Here is a 23,681-nt window from a genome sequence, read left to right as displayed (position 1 = left end):
TGACGTAAGAAAATTACACAACAAAAAATCCACAGGAAAACAAATGCTCAAGATTAATATTTAGCCACCTGTTGCCATGCCAACACAAACATCCCACATGTCTGAATAAATAACAATGATGACTAACTGTATCCACTTTGATTGCTATTTTTGAAAGTTAAAGTGCTGCTCAGCTGGTTGTAGAATCTCAGAAATATTGTTTCACTCCAGGAAGCAACGAGCCTAATCTAGCTTCTCCTTCCCTAGTGGAAGCTGTGAAGGAAGTGAGGCATGAGCTGAACAAGGACTTCGCATGAGCGGCAGCCTTGTCCTCTGGTGACACACACTCTCACGTGTCGGCAAAGTCAGGCTTCTTTGCACAACACCTCTGAGGGAAGGACTCTTCCTGCTCAAGGGCTGTAAAAGTTTTATTCTCCCCACAAGGAGAAGATAATGACCCAAGAGCTCCGATCGTTGCAAAAGCAACATGTACTGATGTCAACCTTCTATTTTCTTAGGGTAACTCTGAATTCTGTTGTTATTGTCCTTAGTCCTCAGCCAGGAATTAGCATTAGACTGTCTGAGTGTGGCACATCACAGGGCTGGGCAGGACGGGCACGGGCGATCACCGAGGCCTTCCCGGATCCTTGCAGGTGCTGTCCACATGGGGTAAACTTCATGCTTTTTAAACGTTTGGGTTTGGTGTGTTAGAGAAAACTGCATTCTAACATGCACTGAAAATTATGCTTTGTGGTACTTCCTGTCTGAATCACAAGTATCTGCCTCAATCAAAGTACGTGCACAATGCAACAGAACAGTGGCAGGAGGAACGCAGGCCCATCACCAGCGTCCCAGGTCCCTCCCTCCCGGGCCTAGCACAGGGGCACTCCGTTCCCCGGACTCCGCTGGTGCAGCCCCACAGCTAAATTTAGCACACTGAAGTTGTGAAAAAACACGTTTCCACAGCAAACGCTGTTAGCAGATTCACATGCATGCCCTTCCTTATTCCTCGGAATGCCCCCACAGATGGGGAAACCGAGGCTTCAGGGGGTGAATGAGCTCTCCCTGGAAGCATGGCGCCGGGATCTCAGCTGCGGGCTGGGCACACCCCTAGCCAGGCATAGGCTTCCACAGGCTTGTCCTCAGCCCTCAGTTAGATACTCATCCTTCCTCACTGCCACGCCCAAGGTCAGCCCCCAGCGTCTCACACCCTGGTCTCCATGCAATCGTCACCCTGCCCTCTGACCACGACACGGTGGAAACCGGCGGCAGCCTGGTTCATTTCGAGTGCCCCCCACGGTGGGTTCCTTAGGACATTTCTAGATAATAACTAACTAAACGTCATGACTTTGAAGTCACTCACGTGGTCCAGTTTTCCATGTTCTGCAGGGACCTGCCTTATTCCTAGCACCTCCCAGAAACCGTGGCCCAGACTGAGAAGGTCTCCCAGGAATGAGTGGGGCTGCGGTGTCTACCCTGGGGGGCCACTCCCTCGTCCCTCGGATGTCGGCGTCTCTACCCAGAATACCAGAGAACACACTCAATCCTCATGATTTGGGGATTCCATATTAGGAATTTTCCCACTCCCTAACATCTATCTGTGACCCTAAAATCAATACTCATGGAGTTTGGCGGTCACTCAAGGGCAAGCGGGGAGCGGTGGAGAGCCTGACTTGCCCGACGCTCACGTTCCCTGCAGGGTGGGAACAAGGTGACCCTCTGCCTGGTTCTTCCTGCTTAGGCTGTACGCACGGTCCTTCTCACCGGCCACTGAGTGCTAAGTTGTCTGCATTTTTGTGCTTTCTTTTGGTGACTTTGCAGCTTAAAATTGTCCCCAAGCATGGTGCTGGCGTCTAGCGCCCCTGAGTTCGAGACGCCTTCATGTGTCTCCGGAGAAAACAGGGGCATGAGATGAGCTTTACTCAGGCTCGAGCTCATGGTTAATCAAGCAGAAGTCTGCATTAAATAAGGTGTCCTTAAACAGAAACACTTACAAAAGAAGGTCATCTACTGATCGGTTGATGAAAGTGTTCTGACAAGGGGCTCCCAGGAACCTAGCCCTGAATGTCCCCTGGACTAACAGGTCAGTGTTCACTAATCCAGCATCTGCAATGACTTTACAAACACAACCACCACCAACTAGGATCAACCGTAAGTATCACCTCTGGTAGCAGAAGGCCAGGTGTTGAGCTGCAGGATCTTGGAGCTCCTCCCAGGGCAGGTTCTCAGGGTGACAATGCGACTGTCAGCCCAGGAGAAAGCCAACCATGGGCAGAGACCAAACCAGAAACACCAGGCCACAAACAGAACCTGTCAGGATCCAAAATAAAACAGATCCGGTACACAAAAGCCCAGTGATGGACACAAATCGGATGTTCGGTTTGGTTTTCAGGACAAACTGAGAACAAAGTCTTCAGAGAGAAGACAAACTGTAATGACCAACGTGTCCTTACTAACAGACACAGGCATCACATTTCCACGGGCATCAGAGAGGTGCCCCAAAACCATGCTTCCCACCAACCGCGGCAACACGCACCACGCTCTCTCTGTAGACTCACCTTGATCAGATTGGATTAGCTCTGTAGCAGGTAAGGGATGAATGCTCAGCTAACAGAGGGCGCCTGTCCTTGAGAAAACAGTGTCCAGGAAAATAACAGACCAGGAAAAACCCACAACGTGCTGACCAAAGTCCTTGGTGCAGACCAAGACTTTGCAGATTATAGAAATGTGCCCTAAAGTAACCAAAGTATATACACAATGACATTTGGGAGGTATTGCTTAAAGTAGCAGAGGATGCCTGGGTGACTCAGTTGGTTGAGCGTCTGCCTTTGGCTCAGGTCATGATCCCGGGGTCCTGGGATCGAGCCCAGCATCGGGCTCCCTGCTCAGCGGAGAGCCTGCTTCTCCCTCTCCCTCTGCCTGCCGCTCTGCCTACTTGTGCTCTCTTTCTCTCTGTCAAATAAATAAAATCTAAAAAAATAAAAATAAAAAAAATAAAGTAGCAGAAACATGGAAACAAAGAAATGACCCATAAAAATGTAGTTCAATAAAATTGGTGATTTTAAGCAAATAAATACTACATGGCCGTTAACAATGATGGTGCAGACCTTTAATTATTGCATAGACACAAGGCCACAATGTGTCACAGGAGTTAAAACATGCAATGTGCACTATAGAGGACATAAATTGAGTCCCAATTTTTGTAGATGATAGATAGAGGGATGGGTAGACAGATTGATGGATGGATAAATAATAGATGGATAGATGGATGGATAAATGGATGGACAGATGGATTAATAGATGGATACATAAATAGATGATAGATGGGTAAGTAGATGGATGATATAGATAGGTACATAGATAGATGGGTAGATAGATGGACAGATGGATAGATACAAACATGGATGGATGGATGAAAATAGATGACACAGATAGGTACATAGATGACAGACAGAAGATATGGATGGACTAATGCGGATAGACAGGGTAAATACGGAGACAGGGATGTGGAGACACATCCTAAAGACACACAGACATACACATATTTCCGTGCACATCCACACACACGTGACTGGGTACGTGTGCATCTGACGGCAAGCCCAATCTGTTACCAGTTTCCTCTAGTAAGAATGCGAGTAATTTGTGTTGTGTTCCTCTGAATTTTCACATTTTTCTGTCAGGAACACGTACAGCTTGCATAAAATACTTCTAAAATGCTGCAAGAACAGTAAGCTGGACGGTGCGGTCAGTGGGCAAGAAGGCGGGTCTCACGGCTCCCTCCACTGTGTCTCCCGGCACGAACGTGGCTCACCTTCCTTCAAGCAGGAAGGGCCCGCTGCACACCCTGTAGCTAGCCGACTCCGTGCCCAGGAGGGGTGGACGTGATGAATAACTGAGGGCACCTAAGAGCGAAGGCCGTGCGGCAAACGTCCAAACATCTTACAAGTTCAAACACAACGACAGAATCGCAGGAAGTAAGCAGGAGTGAGCCGGGGTCCTGCGGGCAGGGGCAGCGTTCGTCCCTGGCACGCGGGCTACGAGAGCAGCACGGTTTATATCTGGGTACAGACCTCAGAAACACAACAGAAGCTCACGACCCGACCTGAGGACTAAGGCTTCCTCTTGGTGTTTCTCCTCCTGCCCCTCAGCCCTTGGCGCATCATCTCTGCGCTTACCCAGGACTGACGCAAGCCCCCGTCTGTCATCCTTTGGAGAAGCCTTTAGCTCAGCAACTGGCTTACAAGAGACGTGGCTCTGATGTCCGAGTCACTACCACTGGACTGCTCTGACCCACCAGAGATAATCGCACTAGGCAACTCTCTATGGGGGATAAGTAAGCTCTTTAACCCCAAGTAACAAAATTCTTCTGTTAGAAGAAGAGGGGGCAAGTTGTTCACCTGCATCTACCCGCGGTAGTACTGGCTGCAGCCCAGAGCCAGAGTGAAGCGAGGTGGGGGCGGGGGTGAAGCCCCGGCAAGTCACGGGGCACAGAGAACTGTGGCCAGCAGCAGCCCGGCATCTAGCAGAGCTCGGTGAGAAACGGGGCGAGAGCTCAGAGCTGCTCGGTGCGCGTGAACGGCAGCGCCCGCGGCAAAGGGCACGGGACGAGGGGCTTGATGAGGAACACGGTCATCACGGGCGACCAAGTACAGCACAGCGTGGCAGAAACTCAGGAGACGCTTGAAGTGCACGGGCTAAACAGCATTCCCCAGGTTGGGGCAAGGGGCAGCACCCACCATGCGAGGCCTCCCCCTCTCCCCCTGCTGGGACAGCATGGAGGACCAGGGTGTAAGGGCGCAGAGCGACAGGAAGGCCAGAGCCTGGGTCCCTGAGTCACGGTCACAGCAAACATCTTCTGAAAGAGATTGTAAATATTTTGGCTTGCCACACCTGCACAACTCTGCCTTTGTAGTTGGAAGGCAGTCCTGGATAAAACGTCAATGAAGGGGCGTGCCATTTTCTATCCCAGGAGGGGCAGCGATCCCAAGGCCAGGGTGTGCGGCCCCCCCGGCTCAGAGCGGAACCCCCAGGGGCAGCCGCCCAGCCAGGAGCATCCACACTGCGGTCTGTGTGAGTGGAGTAAAAACTCACATTGTTTCAATCCCCCTACATGTGGTGAGTGTTCCTTACAGCAGCTGAGGTTAACCTCCCTGACTGACGGATGGATCGGCATTCCAAAGGCAGAAGGGAAACTGCAGGGTGGAACAGTTTCTAATTTTCTTTAAGTCTAGACTTGGGCATGAGAACCCAGTGGTTATTTCCTTCTAATTTTCACTTTTCAATACACATTGTTGCAGAAGAATTTAAAGGTTTGTTTTGTTTTTTTAACTAGAAACAAAAACGAGTGGGGACTCACTTTGGAACAAGATGGACTTAACAGGGGCTGGACGTGCTCTCCTGCCTGAAGCGACCAAAAAGCTCCCCAAATACACCAAACAGTGTTGTGAGGACAGCAGAGATCAGTCAACAAAGGACAGGATCCAGGAGACCATACGAGCCCCCCAGGTCACTGCCTAGGAGCGGGGATGATGCGGTGCCTCTGGGGAGACCGAGGCAGCGGATTTGCAGGACCGTGTGCCTGAGGTAAGAGCGGAGAGGAATCCTCGGAGCACGGAGTGCTCAGCTGGGCGCTGACCTGACGCGCGAGCAGGCACACGACAAGGGCAAGTGGAGTCCAGAGTGGAAGAAAGGAAATAACAAAGGTCACAGCAGAAACTAATAAAACAAAAAACAGAAGAGAAAAACCAATGAATCCAAAAGTTAGGTTTTTGCAAAGATCAGTAGAACTGAAAAAGCTCCCGGCGGACTGGTCAGGAAATAGAAGACGCCCCTTTCTCTCACCAGGAGCAAGAGAAGCGGCGTCCCTCGAGATTCCTCCTTTAGTAAGGGGATGACAAATCCAATAACTCAAGTGACGTGGACAAGCTCTGTGGGAGACACAGTCTACCAAAGCTCACTCAGGAGGAAAACTGCCTGAGCAGCCTAGACTCACTGAAGGATCCGTGTTGTAGTTGAAAACCTTCCTGCGAAGACAACCGCAAGCCCCAAGCCCGGGAGGCTTCCCCAGGAAGCTCTGCCAAACATTGAAGAAAGAACTAAAACCAGTTTTACTCACACTCCCCCCCAAACATGGAAAAGGAAGGAATGTTCCTGAACTCATCCTAGGGGGCAAGACTGACCTTGATGTGCCCAAACCAGACAAAGACATTCCAGGAAGAGAACAAAGACCAGCATTCCCCCTGAAGGCAGACCCAGTAACCAGCGATGAGGCCAAAGGGGCAGGGAGGGGGCGGGGAGCTCTGGGGGGCAAGGGAGTTTCCTTATCCTGATTGTGGTGCGGGCTTCACAGGAATGGACCAGGTCAAAACCTACCACTTTGAATAGCTGCACCTTTTAAAATGTTAATTGTGCCTCAATAAGGCTTTTCTTCTTAAGTGAAAATTCACCAGGACAAAGGTCAAAAAAGGGACTAATCTCCCGTTAAGCTTCCGCTTCAGACCTGACCACAGAAGAAAAGCAGGGATGATCCTGGTGAACCTGAGCTCCCAGGCTCCTGAGGCCAGAGCCTGTTCCCGCCAAAGGGTGGAGCACAGCTCCCCAAACCTCCTCCACCCACCCAGGGCCGCCGGGCTTCCAGTCTGAAGAGGGCCTGATCCCCATCTTCAGGGGGCTTCGGATCCACTGGGCAACCAGATGTGGAACAAACCACTGAAAAAAAGGGGCCCAAGAAAATCCTACAGAGGGACAGAGTGCCTGGGACACACAGAGGGGGGCTGATCACTCTTTCTCCACTGGAGGTCTGCGAGTGAAGCTCTGTACCCCCCGAATGTCGAGAAATAGGAGAAGTAACAGTTTCCAAAGTAAAGAAAGGAATCAAGAGATGAGTGATGTATGCCAGCCAGGGTCTCAGGATTTATCCAGGAGGCTACTGGTGGACATGAGACATCTGGAGAGAAGCCCAGGGGCTGGGGAGGAGAAACTGCAACTTCTGTTTCTCAAGATTAACTTCAAGACAAAATAGAAACCATTGGAACGATCGATTTAGAAGACTTTAAGCTGATTATCGGTGAGATTATCGTCCACACCAGTAAAGCCCCCACTCATGCCCGGGGACGGCTGCGGAGCCCGCCCGCGGGGAGCCACCTGCTGGGGGGGCGGCCGCACTGGGGAGCAGTGGCACAAGCAGCCCCCTCCCGGGGGCTGTGCAAGCCTCAAATTCAGGGAAGTTCCTCTGCTTTTACATGGAATTCGCCACAAAATGTATTTTTAAGTAAGCTGCATTCCCTGGTATTTTCCTGCGCGCCCCAGACACATCTGGAAACTGTCACGATTAAGGGCTGCGTGCACCAGGGCTGGACGGCAGCCTCAGGACACCTCACCCGGGTGGACACTGGGAGCGCACTGGACCAGCCCCTCCCTCTACAGCCCTGGGCTCTGAGGGCACAGCTGGGCCGCCCCATGGGTATCTGTTCCAGTTTCTTCCTGCTGTGGATGCCGGAGAGAGAGCCCAGCATCTCCTGTAAGAGAAAACTCATACTGGTGGGCCAGTGGGCACCAGCCCAGCGCAGGCCAGACTTCTACCTGGTTTTCAAACTGACGAGATCAGTTGTGCAGACTGGAATTTTCTCCCTCTTTCTGCGGACACTTGTAATGTTGAAGCCTCACTCGGTGCAGACGACAGCTATCTCTCGGGTCTGCCCAACACTCCCTTGTAAGGAACGCTTGTGTCTCGGGCGGAGCAGACGCCTTCAGGCTCCAGAACAACTCCCAGAGCTTGTGCGTGGACACCGAGTTGCTCCTGCTGCACCCAGGCCATCCAAAGGGAAGCCCACAGCTGCCAGGCATCTCTACAGAAGGAAACTGAGTCACAGGGCCGGGCAGAGAAGGAAGCCAGTGAAGCATGACCTGCACGGGGCCTGCTGCCGAGCTGAAGTCAGAGCCGGGTGGCCTTCTGGAGTCAGAGCTGCAGGGAATGAGGAGCATTCCTTTTCCATGTATTCCCTTGACTGGATGAAAACACCGAGGAGGAAGCCGGCTCTCCGAACATCCGAACCACACACAGAACCCACTCCCCGATGGCGAACGCCACACTCACGGCTCTCCAAGGGCAGGTCCCTCTCGGAGCTTGTCCTGACCGCAGCTCACCGGCCACCTGGCAACTGACGGCCAGCAGCTGCCCTGCGCACGGGCCCGAGCGGCAGTCGGCCACGCAGGGAGTGGGTCCGTCACTGTTTTGTGAAGACTGATTACCAATACCTTAAATTTAAAATATTCCTATAGTACTTGTCAAATCCATTTGCACTGTGATAATAAAGACTCTGACTTCATCATAACAAGGAACTTACAAGGAAAATTAGGAATTTGTTTTAAGTAAGCCAAAGGCTCCCACTTAAACACCGCTCCCAAGGGCCCTGCAGAGCCCAGAGGACCCACATGGACTGACCTTGTAGCCCTCAGGCCAGCCTCCCCAGGAGCTGAGGGCGTCCCCAGAGGGCAGGGTCAGGGGTGAGGAGCTTCCTATGAGACCCGCAGAGAGAAGAGTAGCTGGAGGGCTCTCCACGGCCCACCCCCACCTCCCAGTCCTCGCACACCTTTCTGCTGAACCCCTGTGAGCGAGACTTCATCCCTGTGCAAAGGGAAGTTGGTGGGAAATGAGACTCTCCTGATGGCCAGGTGTGGGGAGCTGCCAGGGAGGCGGGTGACTCGGAGGGGGCTCGTCTCCAGGGGACGGGGGACCAAGTGAGAGGAACAGAAGATGGCCGCTAGGCATCACCCCCAGAGGGGCCTGCGGGAAGCTGGGGTTCCCCCATGAAGTGGGAGCCCTGGGGTCTCCACCCATGAAGTGGGAGACCTGGGGTCCCCTCCCCCGCATGAAGCGGGAGCCTGGGGTCCCCTCCCCCCCATGAAGCGGGAGCCCGGGGTCCCCTCTCCCGCATGAAGCGGGAGCCCTGGGGTCCCCTCCCCCCCATGAAGCGGGAGCCCTGGGGTTGCCTATGAAGCGGGAGCCCTGGGGTCCCCCCATGAAGTGGGAGCCCTGGGGTACCCCCATGAAGTGGGAGCCTGGGGTTCCCCTCTCCCCATGAAGCAGGAGGCCTGGGGTCCCCTCCCCCCATGAAGTGGGAGCCCTGGGCTACCCCCATGAAGTGGGAGCCCTGGGGTTCCCCTCTCCCCATGAAGCAGGAGGCCTGGGGTCCCCTCCCCCCATGAAGTGGGAGCCCTGGGCTACCCCCATGAAGTGGGAGCCCTGGGGTCCCCTGCCCCCATGAAGCAGGAGCCCTGGGGTCCCCTGCCCCCATGAAGCGGGAGCCCTGGGGTGCCCTCCCCCCATGAAGCGGGAGCCCTGGGGTCCTCTGCCCCCCCATAAAGTGGGAGGCCTGGGGTCCCCCCATGAAGTGGGAGCCCTGGGGTCCCCGGCCCCCATGAAGCGGGAGCCCTGGGGTGCCCTCCCCCCATGAAGCGGGAGTCCCGGGTTCCCCAGCACACAGCGGTGCAGGCGCCCCTAGCTGCTTCCAGGGCCCCGCCCCAGCGGCTCCTCCTCATCCAGCCTGCAGACCCGCGCTCTCCAGCGCTCCACAAGGCCTCGTATACTCCTGGGTGGGGCTGCATCCAGGCACAGATCCCCAAACCCGCTAGGTGATCAGGAAGCTGAGGCGGCAGAACAGGGCAGCTGTCTGGCGGGCAGAGCCCCCTGCCTACTTTGGGGCTGGGCTACGTCCCCAGGCTGCCTCCCGCCCAGGGCTTCCTGTCACATGGACAGTGGTCTGGCATGGCCTGGCTGTCTGATGGATGTCAGTTTTGGAGTAGATCCCCATGACCTCACAATGGAGGCTACAGGGCAAGAAAGGGGTTGGGGGAGGCTGGGGAGGGCAGAGGGCCCGCCAGCCCCAGGCCAGAACCCCAGAGGAGGGCAAGAAGGGCAGAAATGTCACAGTTTTAGGACTCGCTTTTTAATTATCGTGGTGACAAGCTTCTACTGCAGTGCTTAACAGACTAGAACATTCCAGACTGGAACAGGCCTGTGTACAGAAGAGCAGCCGGTGGGGAAGGAGCCCATGAAGGCAGCAAAGCGGCTGGCCTGCAGGCCAGAGGGGCACTGCGGCCCGCCCATCACAGCCCCAGGCTCCAGACCTCAAGGGGCCGGTGCAGTTCATTCTAGAACACCCAGCAGATGCTGCCAGTGGGCACGAGCTGGGGCCAAACACACCAGAACCACAGGGCGGCCACACACTCTGAAGCTCAACAACCCGGTTCCGCCCCGCGTGAACACACTCCCGGAATACCGTGGGAAGTGTCAGAGGCCCAGTGGCTCTGAGTCAATCTTTTTTGGGAGTGGGGGGGGCGACGCAGGAGGTCTTAAAAGAGAAGGGATGATGCAGGGTCACAAGGTCCAGCTAATTTGGGGGTCAGGTTCTGTCTTTATCTTCGTATTTTTAAGTTCCCAATTTCTACCAAATAATTTAAAAATAGAAAAAAAAAAAAAAATCCCGGTTTATGAGAGCAGAGAGCTGGGAAACAAGCCACAGGGGAAAATTAAATATTTCTGCATGAGCAGTCTGTCATGTGACTGCACCTACCAAGCACCCACTCTAACCTACCAGACCCCAGAGACGGAGCCGCCTGGCACCTCAGACGCACCCTCCTCCTCCTCTCCTGCGTCCCCCACGGAGGCTTCTCATCTGGACTGTCCCCTGTTTCCCAAAGCCTAGGTCCTCGCCATTACTAGCTTGCTCCTGTGACCTCAGTCCAGGGCCCAGTGACCTGCAAAATGTCCTCCCACAGGAGCCTATCACAGCAGGAGTCAGCCCAACCCTGGTCCCAGGGTCTCCAATGGCAGGCTCCCTCTTCTGGACCTGAGTCTGCAGGGTGGTAAAATGGGTTTGTGTTCATTTCACCAATAATCTGTGCAAGTCATCTTCCTTCTATAAGGGACTTGGTCAGCAGAGCATCTGTCCCGCCTGCCTCAGAGAATCCGTGAGACTAAGCATGGTCCTTTCAAAACATTTCTGAAACTACAAAATCCGTGAAGATATAAGGTAAAGTTTATGCAAATGAAAGCTTTCTGGAAATCTTGTGAGTGTTCACTATGATGTCACTTTCCTTGGCTATTTTAGAAACACTTTAAGTTTCTGAGGGGAATTTCGCCATGCACAGTAAGCCGGAAGACCCCATTTTTGTTCTGCAACCCTCATATTTTAAAATACTGCTCTTTTTTAAAAAGCAATTAAGATTTGGTGGCAAAGCACCGTACTGGCCAGATGTGAAAAGTGACTTCAGGGTCCAGTTTTCTAACACCGACTCAGTAAAGAAATTATCCATATCCAGACAACCCTCGCTGTGCCCGCCTTGGAGTCCGTTACTTAAGAGTGGGATGCCCTCTTGGATGTCTGCCTTGGTTGGCTACACAGACCCTCTGGAAGGAAAACCGATTTCTCTCTCTGGAAGGAACAGCATTGCTGAGAATGACCCCAGCCAAAGACCCCCAAGAAGCTGCCTGCACAGTCAGCAGCCCCTGAGGGAGGTGGTCTGCCAGGTCCTCGGTTTCAAAGTTCCAATGCTGTCCGCCCACTTCCTTACAGTTCACTCAAGATTTTACAACTTTTGCAGGCTCTTGGGCGGTGCCAAAATGAGTCGGGCTCAGGCAAGAAAAGTGGAAACTATTTTTGGCATCCAGAAGGGCAGCTGTAGGACGCGGACACAGTCGGCGCCTAAAAGGCATGCCTGCCTTTACAGATTTGGAGAGTTTCTAATCAGGGACGCATCCGGAAACCTCGAGGCCTGCAGCCAACTCGGGGCGCACTAGGCCTGGGCTGCGGCCGAGGGTCGGGGTCGGCCTCCGGGGAGGGGGCATTCCGGGGAGAGGCGAGGTCGGCACGGGTGTCTGCGCCGCGCAGAGGCCAAGTGCGCGACACTTTGTACCCACTTGAGCGCCAAGTGGCAGCGAGTGTGGCACCCCCGCGAGAGGCGCGCCGGGGCGGAAACGCGCTCCGAGTCCTCCGTCTACACCCAGCTGCCCCGGAACTCGCAGACCCGCACCACGGCTGCCGCGCTCGCTGGGGCACCGGAAAAGTCCGAGGGAACGCGCGCCCCTCGAGGAGGGGATACCCGGGCAGGAGGCTCTCGGCGCCCAGCGGATGAGGGGAAAGGGCGCCGCTAAGGGTCTCTGAGGGTCCGAGAGGGAATGTCCCCCAAAGAGGGGACGGGGCTATTGCGGTCCTGGAGGAGGGGGAGGCGCGGGGGCACACCAACCTAGGGCAGGAGGGGGACCGAGAGAGGCCGCAGAGGGGAGAAGGGGGCGCGGAGGAGGGAAACCAACAGGAGAGGGAAACGGGGAGGGGGAGGCGCGGAGGAGGGGACGGAGGAGGGGAAGGGGACTGGGAGGAGGGGTGGGGGATACACCGCGTTCGGGCAGGGTGGGGACGGAGAGGGGCGGGAGCAGGGAGAACTGGGCGCGGAGGGGGCGCGAACGGACAGGGATGGGGCCCGGCGGGGGCGGCGAGCGGGACTCTCCCGGGTTGCCCCAACAGCTTCCCCGTCCAGCCGGGGATTCCAAGCTGCTAACAAAGGAAGCTCCGGAGGCCGCGCGCCCCGCGCTCAGGTCGGCCCTCCGCGCCCGGGCCAAGGCGGACAAAGGCCGGAGGGCCACTGCCCGGCCCCCAGACCCACAGCCCCGCCTACGCCCTCTGGTCCCCCGTCCGGGCCCCCCACCCAGCCACCCCCGGCCCCGCGCCCCCCGCACTCACAGGATGGAGGTCTGCGGCGCCACGGCGGGCACGGCCTCCAGCAGCAGATGCATGCAGCGCACGGTGGTACGGAAGCACAGACAGCGGCTCGGACAGCCGGCGCCCGGCTTCGGGGCGACAGTGGCCAGCGCCCCCCAGCCGCAGCAGAGCACGAGCGCCAGCAGGCAGCGACGCGCGGGGCCCGCGGGGCGCACGGCCATGGCCCTGGGCGCGCGACGCTCGGACGCAAGAGGACCGGGTGGGCCCGGCGCGACCCTGAGGGCTCCGGACTGCGCCCGCCCGCACGGCCCACGTCCCAGCTGTGCGCTGGGGGCGGGGGGCGCCAGCTGTGCACATGCGCGCAGCTCCTCCCTCCGCACCCTCCCGGAGGGCCGGGGCGGGGCGGGACCTCAGGCCCGGCGTCAAGCTGCTGCGCCCGGGTCCCAGCTTAGGGGCCGCCCGGCAGCCCTCTCTGGAGGCTCACTGGTGCAGAGGGATGATGGGGCCCCCGGGGACAAGCCCACGTCTGCACTTGGGAGCTGGGGGCCTCGGCCATCTCGCCTAGCTGCGCTTTCCACATGTGTGCAAAGGGTTTTTTGTGGGGTTTTTTTTTTTTTTTGGTCTTTGTTTTATAAAAGCGCTTTTAGCGTGCTCACTTTGTTCCAGGCGCGGTTCCAAGGGGCCTCTCCCTCTCTCTCTCTCCCTCTCTCTCTCCTGCACTCTACCTCTCTCTTCCTCTCTCTCAATCTACCAACTTCCCCTCCTCTTTCTGTGAACACACACAGGCTGCAGCAGGATTGAAGCCAAGCAGCCTGGCACCTGCCTGTGCCCGCCCCCCCACCCCCGACCTGCTTTCAGCCAGTGCTGGCCCCAGGGCACTGTCTGGAGCACAGAGGACATTTATGTCCAGTCCTGGGTTCAGTGCTGAGACAGGTGGACTGACGCTCATTGCCCTTTAGCTCCCTGCCTGGAGGACACACCCAGAGGAAACCCTTGCACCCACCTCAAGTGGGACTTGGGTGGAACCACCAGCAGACACAGGAGGAGCTGTGGAAAGGAGGGGACACTGAGTCACACACATACATGTCTGCAATTTTGTTCTAACACTCTACATGTTATCCACTGATTCTCACAAGAACCCAATCCCTGCGTTTGGCAGATGAGATCGTCACCAAGTGCCAGTGTCCAGGCGCAGCCCTGGTGTGTGATGTGTCCGCTGTGTGGGCTGGTGGCAGTCTAACCCAGGGGTGCCGGAGGGTGTACAAGGTGAGACTGGTGAGTGACCAGGCACCTTCCTGGGGATGGGTGAGCACATACCTGCAGGGCACACAGTTTCAAGGGTCCCCATCTGGGGGCAGCTGAGCTGGGGTCTGACTCAAGGCCCTTCCGGAGGCTTGTGTGTGTGTCCTTGAGACCACTGTCCCCACTACCACATGGAGCAACCTTCCTGGTCACCTAGGGACCCAGCACAAGCCATCCCAGGGTGCTGTATACTAAGCAGTCATAAACGTCCCCCAGTGGGCACTCCTGGGCTCCCCGTACTTCTACAAGTCCCCACCTAAATGCCCTGCAAGAATTTTAAGCTTATCATGTCAGAAACGTGAAATGTGACTCTCCCTGAAAATGTATTTTTCCTCCTGAATCACTAATTTGGTCCTCCAAACCACTTCCCCGTAACTTCCCCCTGGAAGTTGTCCCCACCCTCATCCTTACCCCCGCTTCATGGAGCTGTGAATTCCTATTCCAGGCGCTCATCACGGCTGGAGAAACTCTGTTCTCTGTAGCCTTGCTTTCCATAACCATTGACAGTCCCGTCCCTCGCCGCCGCCCCCGGCTCACCACCGAGACTCCCTCCTGGGGACCCTGCCTCCTGGGTCTGCTGACCATCCTCCCTGCAGGGGACAGAGAATATGTCACAGCTGTGGCTGAACCCCTTCCCAGTCCAGACATCGGACTGAAGTGGGCAAAGGCCATGTTTCACAAAACACCTTCAATGTCCGGCCACCCCAGGAGGTGTGGGCCTCTCACACACATTGTTAGCTTCTCTTCTCAGTTAGGCAGCTCTGTCCACACCAGCCGTGGGGTTAATTGTAGGAGTCCGTCTGGCTGGGGGTGCACACAGTGCTTTGATCAAACGCTAATCTAGGTGTGGTGCTGCAGGGATTTTGTAGATGAGATTAGCACTGGTTGACAGGTAGGATCTGTTAACGTGAAGTCAAGATTACCTGCCACAATGTGGGTGGGCTTCACCCAATCGGTTTAAGGTCTTAAGAGTAAAAGCTGGGGGTTCCCAGAGAAGAAATTCTGCCTCAAAACTGCAGCCTCGACCCCTGCCTGAGTTTCTAGTCTGCTCCCCTGCTTTACAGATTGAGGAATCCCCAGTCCCCACAGTCACAGGAGCGGGTTCCTTAAAACCAATCTGTCCATCCGTCTTCCTTCCTTCCTTCCTTCCTTCCTTCCTTCCTTCCTTCCTTCCTTCCATCTTGCGATTGTGCTGTTTCTCCAGAGACCCCTGGCTGACACAGCCCTTTGCAGAGCGCTGGCTGAGGAGGTACCAGCATCCATGCCTGAAAGAACTCACCCTACTGAAGCTCCTTCTTCTGCTGGGCTGAGGGCACTTCCCGCGTCTTGCGTTCATTATTTCCTGCTCCTGCCCTCTAGAGGCCCAGGGAAGCCTCACACCCCAGGCTCCTGACTTGCCCCAGAACATTCAAGGACTTCAAAGCTACAGAAGGTCGGCGTGGCCCAGGACCCAGGTGAGATATCCCCATTTCCCTTTGATGGCGATTTTGCAAATCTTATTATCTGGCCCAAATCCTGCTATCTCTGTGCTAATTGATAACCTTTAGTTGCTTTGGTATTCTTACAAAGAAGCCAAGATAAGGGGTGAAGAAATTCTGTGCTGACCTCAACCCTCTGTTTTCTGTGAATGCGATCTTTCTAGAGTCTCAGGGTGACCCTGGAGACTGAAGACAATGCGAGGTGTGTGTGCAACGACCTGCAGATGAAGAAGTCACCAGCGCTTGGAGAATCGAAGCTCCTTGCCAGAGGACTTGTAGCTAATCGGGGGAGGATGGGGCAGGGGGAGGGAGGTGGCTCTGCACTCACATGGTGCCAAGCCCTGGCGGGAGCTGCCACACAATGCTGGGAACCCTCTGAGACCTCCGCTGGGCCGCTGCACCCCACCCCAGTCCCCCCTTATCCTCTGCAGAGTTGCCTGGGGCCACCTGGAGCCTGGCACCTGGATGTCCTTATAGCCACAGCCCAAGGCCCCGGCTGAGCCAGGGCTGGCCCTTGCCCTCAGGCTGCAGAGCTGAGGGGGGCAGTTCCTCCCCTGCTCAGTCCGCTGCCCCCACTCCTGAGAGCCCCCGTTGTCCATCTGGCTCTGGTGAGAAGCCCCAAGCCCAGGGTGCTTATCACCCTTCATGCCCACAGGGTCCCCCCGAAGTTGGCAGTTTGTATTTCCTGCTGCCCCTTCACGGGGTAATGATGTCATCTGTGTACCTGCCTGTCTCCCTGCCAGACGGGGCAGTCCTCAAGGATGTGTGCAGAAAAGGGCGCGGGTTTGGAACCAGAACCAGGCAGCCTCACACTCTGGGCCACTCTCTTCTCCTCCCTGGGTCTCAGTTTCCCCATCTGTGACAGGAGGCCAGGTGGCAGCGAGTCTGAAAGATGTAGGAGCTGCCTGCACACGGTCCTCTACAAGAACGCAGCAGGCTGAGCCCCCTTCTTGCCGGGAGGCTTCCTGGGGTCTGGGTGGGCCCTGAGTCTGGAAGGCTGGAAGGCCGGCCGTGGGGCCATTCCCAGACGATGAGTCAGCCCCTTGCAGAACCTGGCTGTGCCTGAGGCTCAGGCCTCCCTCCACAACCTTCACTCCCCTCCTGCGAATTCCTCCCCCTGTGCCCGCCCAGCCCCCACCGGCTCCGCCCACGGCAGCCACACCGAAGACCTGCACCTGGGCAGCAGGAGTCTGGGCTCTCAGTCCTGGAGGCCAGGAGTCCTCCAGCAAGGTATCAGCTGCGTGGGAGCCTCCTGGAGGCTCCAGGACAGAACCTGCCCCAGGCCTCTCTCCAGCGCCCCTGGTGCTCCTGGCCATGTAGACGCATCCCTCCCACCTCTGCTGTGATCCTCCATTGGTGCTCCCTGTGTCTGTCTGCCCTCACGGCATCCTTTCCTCTTCCTCTTGGACCACACTGGCTTAGAGCCCTCCCCGCCATCACTTCCTAACGTGGCTAATTGTATCCACAGCAACCTTCTTCCACACAACGTCACATTCTGAGCTCCCAGCAAGGGCGAGGTTTCTGGGGTCAGAGGCAATGGGACAGAGATGGAGTCAAGTTCTGTGGTCACATCGAAGGGCCTGTCTCCCTCGTAAGTGGTCGTGAACTCCAGCAGGGAAGGTACTTGGCATGGAGGCTGGGTCACAGCAGTTCCCAGGCAGGAGTAGCTTACAAAATAAAGGTGAGTGGCGTGGCTGAGGGGCTTGAAGGCAAGGCTACGGTGCTGGGCTCCACCAGGGAGGCCCGGGTGCACATGAACCTGATACTCTAGAACGTAACGCCTCTGTCTCTCCGTCTCCCTGTCCCTCCCCAGAGCTGCCCCAGGCATCCCATACCTTGCCAGTGTGGTCAAGAAAAGAGAAATCTTAAAAAGCCTTTTTCTTCGGAGGGTCGTGTTCCAGTTGCTTCTCCCCCTGAGGAATGTTTGCGTAAATTCCGTACAGCTCTGGTGTCTTTGTGTAAGTCGAGCTACACACTTGAATTCAGTGGTTTTCTCAGATCACAGGGGTTCTCCCTGTGCCCGCAGGATGGGCTCTGGCAGCAGAGGGCAAGTCCAGGAGGAGGGTCCCAACTGAGTAAGGCTGTTCCCGACCACGACCATGGGCCCTGGGCACAAACAGCGGGCGCCCGCCCAGCCCATCGACACACACCGTCTGGTGCGTCTGCCCAGGCCCCTGTGTCGGTCGGGTTCCAGGAGGACACGCACGCACACGTGCACGGTTGAGCCAGGAGAGGTGAACTGAGCCAAGCTTTCTGAGGTGGGCAAAGGGACCCTAAAAGAACCAAGGGGCGTGAGGATCCACCCCCTGCGCATCTCCACCCCTCCCAGGCCTCGGAAGGCAGGGGAGGGGCGGTAACACGCCCCGGCCAGACCTGTAATCCGCCCAGCCGCAGCAGGTGGACCCTGTGACTCTCCCTTCAGAGCTCGAGGCCTGGAGAAGGCTGGTGAGCACGGGGTCCACGCAGCGAGCAGGGCCCCTGCCCTGAGAAACCCACAGTTTGGGGCAAACACAGACTTCTCCGTGAGCCACCGGGATGGAAGCGGAGCTGAGTCACATGACACGTGCCTAGCTCAACATCACAGTCAGTCCCTTCTCTCTGGAGACGGCCTGCGTCACCTCCACTGCACAAGCCACCCCTGCACCCTGGTGCCCACCGCCCTCCTTGGGGGGCCCTCCAACGCCCCCAGCCTTCTCTGGCACCTGAAGCCCATCTTGCCGGTCTGGGGAAAACAGACCGTGTTGGTTTGTTGGGCAGAGCTTCTGACTCTGCCTGTCTCGACTGTGGATGCTCCTGGAGAGGCCGGGTCTGCCTTTGCTGGATGAAGGGTGAGTGGGGGCATTTTCCCAGAGGAGGGCCCGCCTCCTTTCTTTCGTTTCTTCCCTGTGCAGTCCGCAGGCCTGTCCCTGGGGACCCCGCATCGCCCACCCGCCGGCAGGTGCACCACGCCCTCCTCCCCACGTGGCTCCATGCTGCTTCCCATCGCCCTGGCATCCACATCCTGGCATCCCGGCAAGACAGCCGGGCAGGGCAGCCGGGGAGGACAGCTGGGGAGGGCAGCCGGGGAGGGCAGATGGGCAGGACAGTCAGGGAGGACAGCGGGGCAGGACAGCCGGGGAGGACAGCCGGGGAGGGCAGCCGGGCAGGGCAGCCAGGCAGGACAGTCGGGCAGGGCAGCCGGGGAGGACAGCCGGGCAGGACAGTCGGGAGGACAGCCGGGAGGACAGCCGGGCTGGGCTGGCGACACCCCCCACGAGGCCTCTGGGAAAGGTCTGTGGAGCAAGTGGGTAAGCAAGGCGCCTTCCGGGTGGAGAACAAAGCTCACGTAAGGATCCTTCAAATAGAGCTTTTCATGCTTACTTTGTGATTTTGGGTTTAATAAACATGTATTCAGACTCTCCCCAGGAGTTTTAATACTCGCCCCTCAACATGAAGCGTTTTCAACTAGATAAAAAGTCACTTTGTTTGAAGCTCACAGAGCCTTTCCTGGACCCTCCTGGCTAGGTCGTGGGGTTGCTCCTAGAGAGGACGCTGGACTTCTCCCTGGGAGGAGGGCATCCCCTTTCCCGGGCCAGGGGGGCAGCTCAGGGGAACTGAGGCCACGAGAAGCATGGGGCAGTCCAAGCCTCTGCAGGAGTGCGTGCTTTCCGTAAAACCCGGCAGTCTCTGCGAGCTGTGTGGGGGGCTCTCACAGCCCTCATGCGGGACCGACAGAGCACTGAGGAGTCTCCACCTCCCATTTTGGCGAACACACTTGCCCCCAGCCGGAGGCACACAGTGCAATGCTGAGCATGCGCTCGGCTGACCCAGGTGAAATCATTATTAGCTCTTGCCAAAAATGCCCCATAATCCTTTCTAATAAATTAATCACTTTCAGAACAATAGCGTGGGCTGTGGGCTCGCGGGCCCCTGGCTGCAGCCGGCTGACTAATACTTCCTAATCTCCGAGAGTCTGCACACAATCAGTGTAAACAAGCCTCACATTACCCAGCAGCCCAGGAATGTCAGCCCCAGCGCCACGGAACGGGAGCTCAGCGTGGGTGTGCACACCGTCCCACCAAGGAGCGAAGGGGCTTATTTCATGACAAAATCCCAGGATCCTCCCTTGTCAACTCAGCATGATTTCGAAAGTCTGCGCACATCACACAGGGGCCGCGTGCGGCCCGACTTTGAACAAACCAAGCCGTCAGAAGCGCGGAGTCCCTGTCCTTGGGATGGAACCGCGTGCCCAGAACGGGCATAAAGGACACGGGCTGTGTGTGTCGTGGGGCCGGCACCCCACGCAGCAGGGGCCACCGGGGCCCGCGCCCCTTTCCACCAGCCTGGACTTCTCTAAGGAGTAAAGCTTGCTTCCCAGCTGAGGGGAAGGGACACCTGCTCACTTTGGGAAAGGGAGTTCAGGCCTCCGTGTGCGAAATGAGTTCACATCTCTGAGCTCCCAGCCGATGAGTCACTTGCATGGCCCCGATTGGCAGGGAGGGCTCTCAGCACTCTGAAGGACATGGCCTTCTTTGGTCAGAGTTGTCATGACACGGAAACTTCATGATTTCATACCCAAACCGCACTCCACACCACAAGGCAACAAAGCCAGGCTAGGAGAACCATGAGCATGGTGACCGGCACGTCCTGAAGCCCTCGTGTCTGGTGGGGTCAACGAGTGCAGGCTGATGCCCTCCGCCCGGCCTCCCTTCCCCGGCGGGACCCTGGCCAGCCTGGCACTGGGGTGCGGGCTCACCCCGGGCACACTGAGGACACGGGACGGCCGGTCCGCAAGCAGACCGTGCAAACACAGGTCACGGGTGTGAAGGTCTCCGTGCGTTAACCGGACGCCTCAGCTGTGTCCTGTTTTCCTTTCTGACGGTTTCGTCTTTGGAGCTACGTGGATTCAACACCGACTGTGCTTTGAGAGGACACTGTCTGAAATACTGTATGGAAATTGATGGAAACAAAGACATGGATACACATCTTAGCCAAGATGTGGCTTTCCTCTGTGGCCCCCAAATTTCAGACTTAATGCCCACCCTATAGGTCAAAAGTTCAAGCTTTTCTGCTGCTTTTCCTTGTCATTGTCATTAGAGAAACCAGATCTCGGACTGACGGTTCGTGTCATTTTAATTTCTCAGTTCGGCTCTTGTGGGTTCCCACAGTGACTTATTTAACAGTGTTTCTGCAACCAGAGCATCAAGGGCATCCCACTGGTGTTTGCAAATGACACCGATGTTGTGGCCAGACCCTGGAGTCTTCAGTGAGCTCGGGGAGCTTCCCCGGACAGGTGTTCTGGCCACCTGGTGTGCGTTGAACCATGTCCCCCGAGAAGACATGTGGACGTCCTACCCCCAGCCCCTGGGGATGTGACCTTATTTGGGAATAGAACTGCTGCAGACGTGGCTGAAGTCGGAGGAGAGCAGGTGGGGCCCTGTGTTCTCACAGGAACAGGGGAGTGATGGGGACACGGTCACAGAGAAGGGCCCTGTGGTGACGGAGCAGAGGTGGGCACGGGACACCCTACACCGGAGGGCCCCAGGGACTGCGTGCAACCCCACGAGCCGGAAGGGGCAGGGAGGGCCCACGTCAGGAGCTTTCAGCAGGAGCGCGACCCTGCCCACACCTCGCTCTTGAACTTCTGTCCTCCGGAACTGGCAGAGAAGACTTTCTGTTGCTTGGGGTACTTTGTCACGGCAGCTGCGGGGACGGTCCAGGTCTGGGAACACTCTGCGCCCTGGTAGTGTGTTGGGCAGAGCTGGTCCTCAGGCTTCTGGGGGGCAGCTGGCCCCACTGAGAGGTGCCCCAGCAGCTCTCCTTCCTGCTCCTTTCCCCCCTGCTGATTTTAACGTGTCCTTTCCCGGTGACAAACCGTAACTGTGATGTGACCGTTTTCTAGGTGTCGAGGCCTAGTGAATGCCCGAACCTAGGAGCAGTGGAAGGGTCTGGGACAAGCCTGCAGGAGTCCTGCCCCTCGCTCTCTCCGGCCCAGAGCAAGTGCACACACGGAGACTCCAGCGTGGCCGGGCTCACAGAAGGTCCCTCGCAGCCCGTCATCTAGGCCTCAGCACGCGGGCCGCACCTGTCACAGCCCCTCAGGCCGGGAGTGCATGCACGGCCCTTCCTCTGGGAAGGGGATTGATTCCAGGATTCTCAGAACATGGAGCTGGGCGTGGACTCGGGCTGGCACATTCCTTCATCTGTGGCCCTTTCTCCCTGGAAGTGCACCTAGGCAGGGCAGGAGTCTTGGGGACCCAGGCCCGAGCAAGGCTGATGGGGGGGCATAACTGTTTGGAAAAGGGTCCACGGGCACAGAGCACGTGGGCACTCGAGAGCCTGACTTCTCATGGCTCGCAGGGGCAAGCCAACCAGTACTCACTGTCGCCCCACCCTCGGGTCTGGGCATGTCAGAGCTCAGCCAGAGTCTAGCCCGTTCTTGTTATAAAGCTCAATCTTGATTCACGCCGCTTCTAGATCCTTTTAATTATCAGGCATTCCTTCAAAATCACTAGCCGATTTTGAGCTTCATAAGCTGCAGGAGTGATAAATTTCAGCTCTTGACCCCACTCCACAGGATGACCCTGTACATATTGAGGATGGGCATTCTACTTCATCATGTTGTATCTTGTGCCCTGAAGGATAGGCTGAAGTCCCATCTCTGGGAGCTGTGTGTGTGACCTCCCAGGGAAGCAGGATTTTTGCAGACGGTCCAGGTGAGATGAGATCGCTGGGGTGGCCCCGACAGGTGATGACTGTCATCCTAATGAGAAGAGGCAACACACTGCGTGAAGATGGACTTGGAGGGCAGAGGGGCAGAGATGCCCAGGACCACCAGGAGCTCCCAGAAGCTGGAAGAGGCAGGAACGACCTTCCCCGGGGGGCGTAGATCTGGATCTCAGACTTCCAACCTCCTGAATTGGGAGAGAACACATCCTGTGGTTTTAACCTCTCCAGTCTGTGGCACTTTGTTCCGACAGCCTCGGAAAGTTAGTATCCCAGCAATCGTAACTCTGTGCTCTGTAGGAATCCTTATTTTAGGGACGCACGGTTACGCAAGGCTTCCCAGGTCTTATGTTGGCCTTCGGCTCAGAGACCAGGGCTGGATCACGTGCTTGTGCTCCAAACGAGGCGGCTCTGGCCCGAGTGGAATGCACCGTACCCCTCCCTTCCCGGTCACCTGAGGAAGGTTCCAGAAGGAATGACAAGTGTGGGAAGCACCATGAGCTGTGGATGGGGAGCACCTGAGGGAGGGCAGCCATGGAGAGGGCCCCAGAGGGCCTGAAAGTGGAAGCGAGGTCAGTGTGTGCGAAGAGATCTGAGCTAGGTCTGAGTGTGACCGGCCTGTCTGAGCGCATCTCACCGGGCTCTCAGAGCAGCCAGAGGGTCGTTGCTCCCGGCCACCATCGGCGGCAGATGAGCAGGACCAGGGAGTCTCCGTAAGTAGTGGTCTCCTAGGCTCACCGTCGGAGTGGCTACTCACCCTGAAGACTTCAGGGTTCCAGGACGTAGCCTGTCCCCAGAATAGGGGAGAAAAATGACCCTCCCTCTGCCCTTCCATGTTCTAGGCTGGACCCCCTGTACCAGGAGAAAAACGAGGGACAGAAGTCACACGTATACCTTACCTGCACACAGGGGACACCCCAGGAATTCTCCACCGAGAAGAAGCTCCCGCGATTTACAATCGTCCTTCCCTGCCAGCTCAGAGAGGGAGGCCCCCTGACAAACCAGCGTCAAGTCCCCCACAAAAGGGAACTGTAGCCTTTGTCTTTAGAGCTTCTCCTCTGCCTGCCTCTCTCAAAATATTCAGAGCAAAAGAATCCTTGTGCTAAAGAGACCTCTTTGGGAGGGCACATTCTGGTCTCCCACACCACCCAGAATGAAGGCACGGAATAAACCGCATCCCAGGACGGGTTCATGAAACATAGCTGGGGTCCTGGCCGCCGGTCTCTTAAACTGGGATTTTCTGTTGTGCCAAACCAAGTTGTAAATGAACCCAGGCCTGTGGTCTCAGTGCTCCGTGTTTGTCCTCCAAGGCTATGCTGCTCGTCACCATGGCCACGGCAAGCGAGGAATTCAGCACACTCTCCCACTGGTCCCGTGAAAAAGAAAACCACAGGCCTCCACATGGTGTTACTTAAGCCAAGTCACCAAACTGGGCCTTCATACCTGACCTGACTGCCGTTCCAACCTCCCCCGAAAATGTGAGTCTTACCTGGTCGGT

The 23,681-nt window shown here is 56.8% G+C and overlaps 1 protein-coding gene across 1 annotated transcript in view; it reads right to left on the bottom strand.

The window, feature by feature from the left end:
• The window catches only part of PXDN (peroxidasin), a 66,961-nt gene extending 53,922 nt beyond the window's left edge, over positions 1–13,039 (bottom strand). The window contains exon 1 of the mRNA XM_081797262.1: positions 12,720–13,039. Within this exon, the coding sequence (XP_081653388.1) occupies positions 12,720–12,919 (200 nt within the window). The 5' untranslated portion in view covers positions 12,920–13,039. The remainder of the gene's footprint in view (positions 1–12,719) is intronic.
• Between the last annotated feature and the right edge of the window lie 10,642 nt (positions 13,040–23,681).

This window comes from Leptonychotes weddellii, chromosome 10, assembly GCF_054177405.1.
Source record: "Leptonychotes weddellii isolate Sample4059 chromosome 10, ASM5417740v2, whole genome shotgun sequence".
NCBI lineage: Eukaryota > Metazoa > Chordata > Mammalia > Carnivora > Phocidae > Leptonychotes > Leptonychotes weddellii.
The sequence above is the reverse complement of the archived record's forward strand: the minus strand, read 5'-3'. Positions and strand labels throughout refer to the sequence as shown.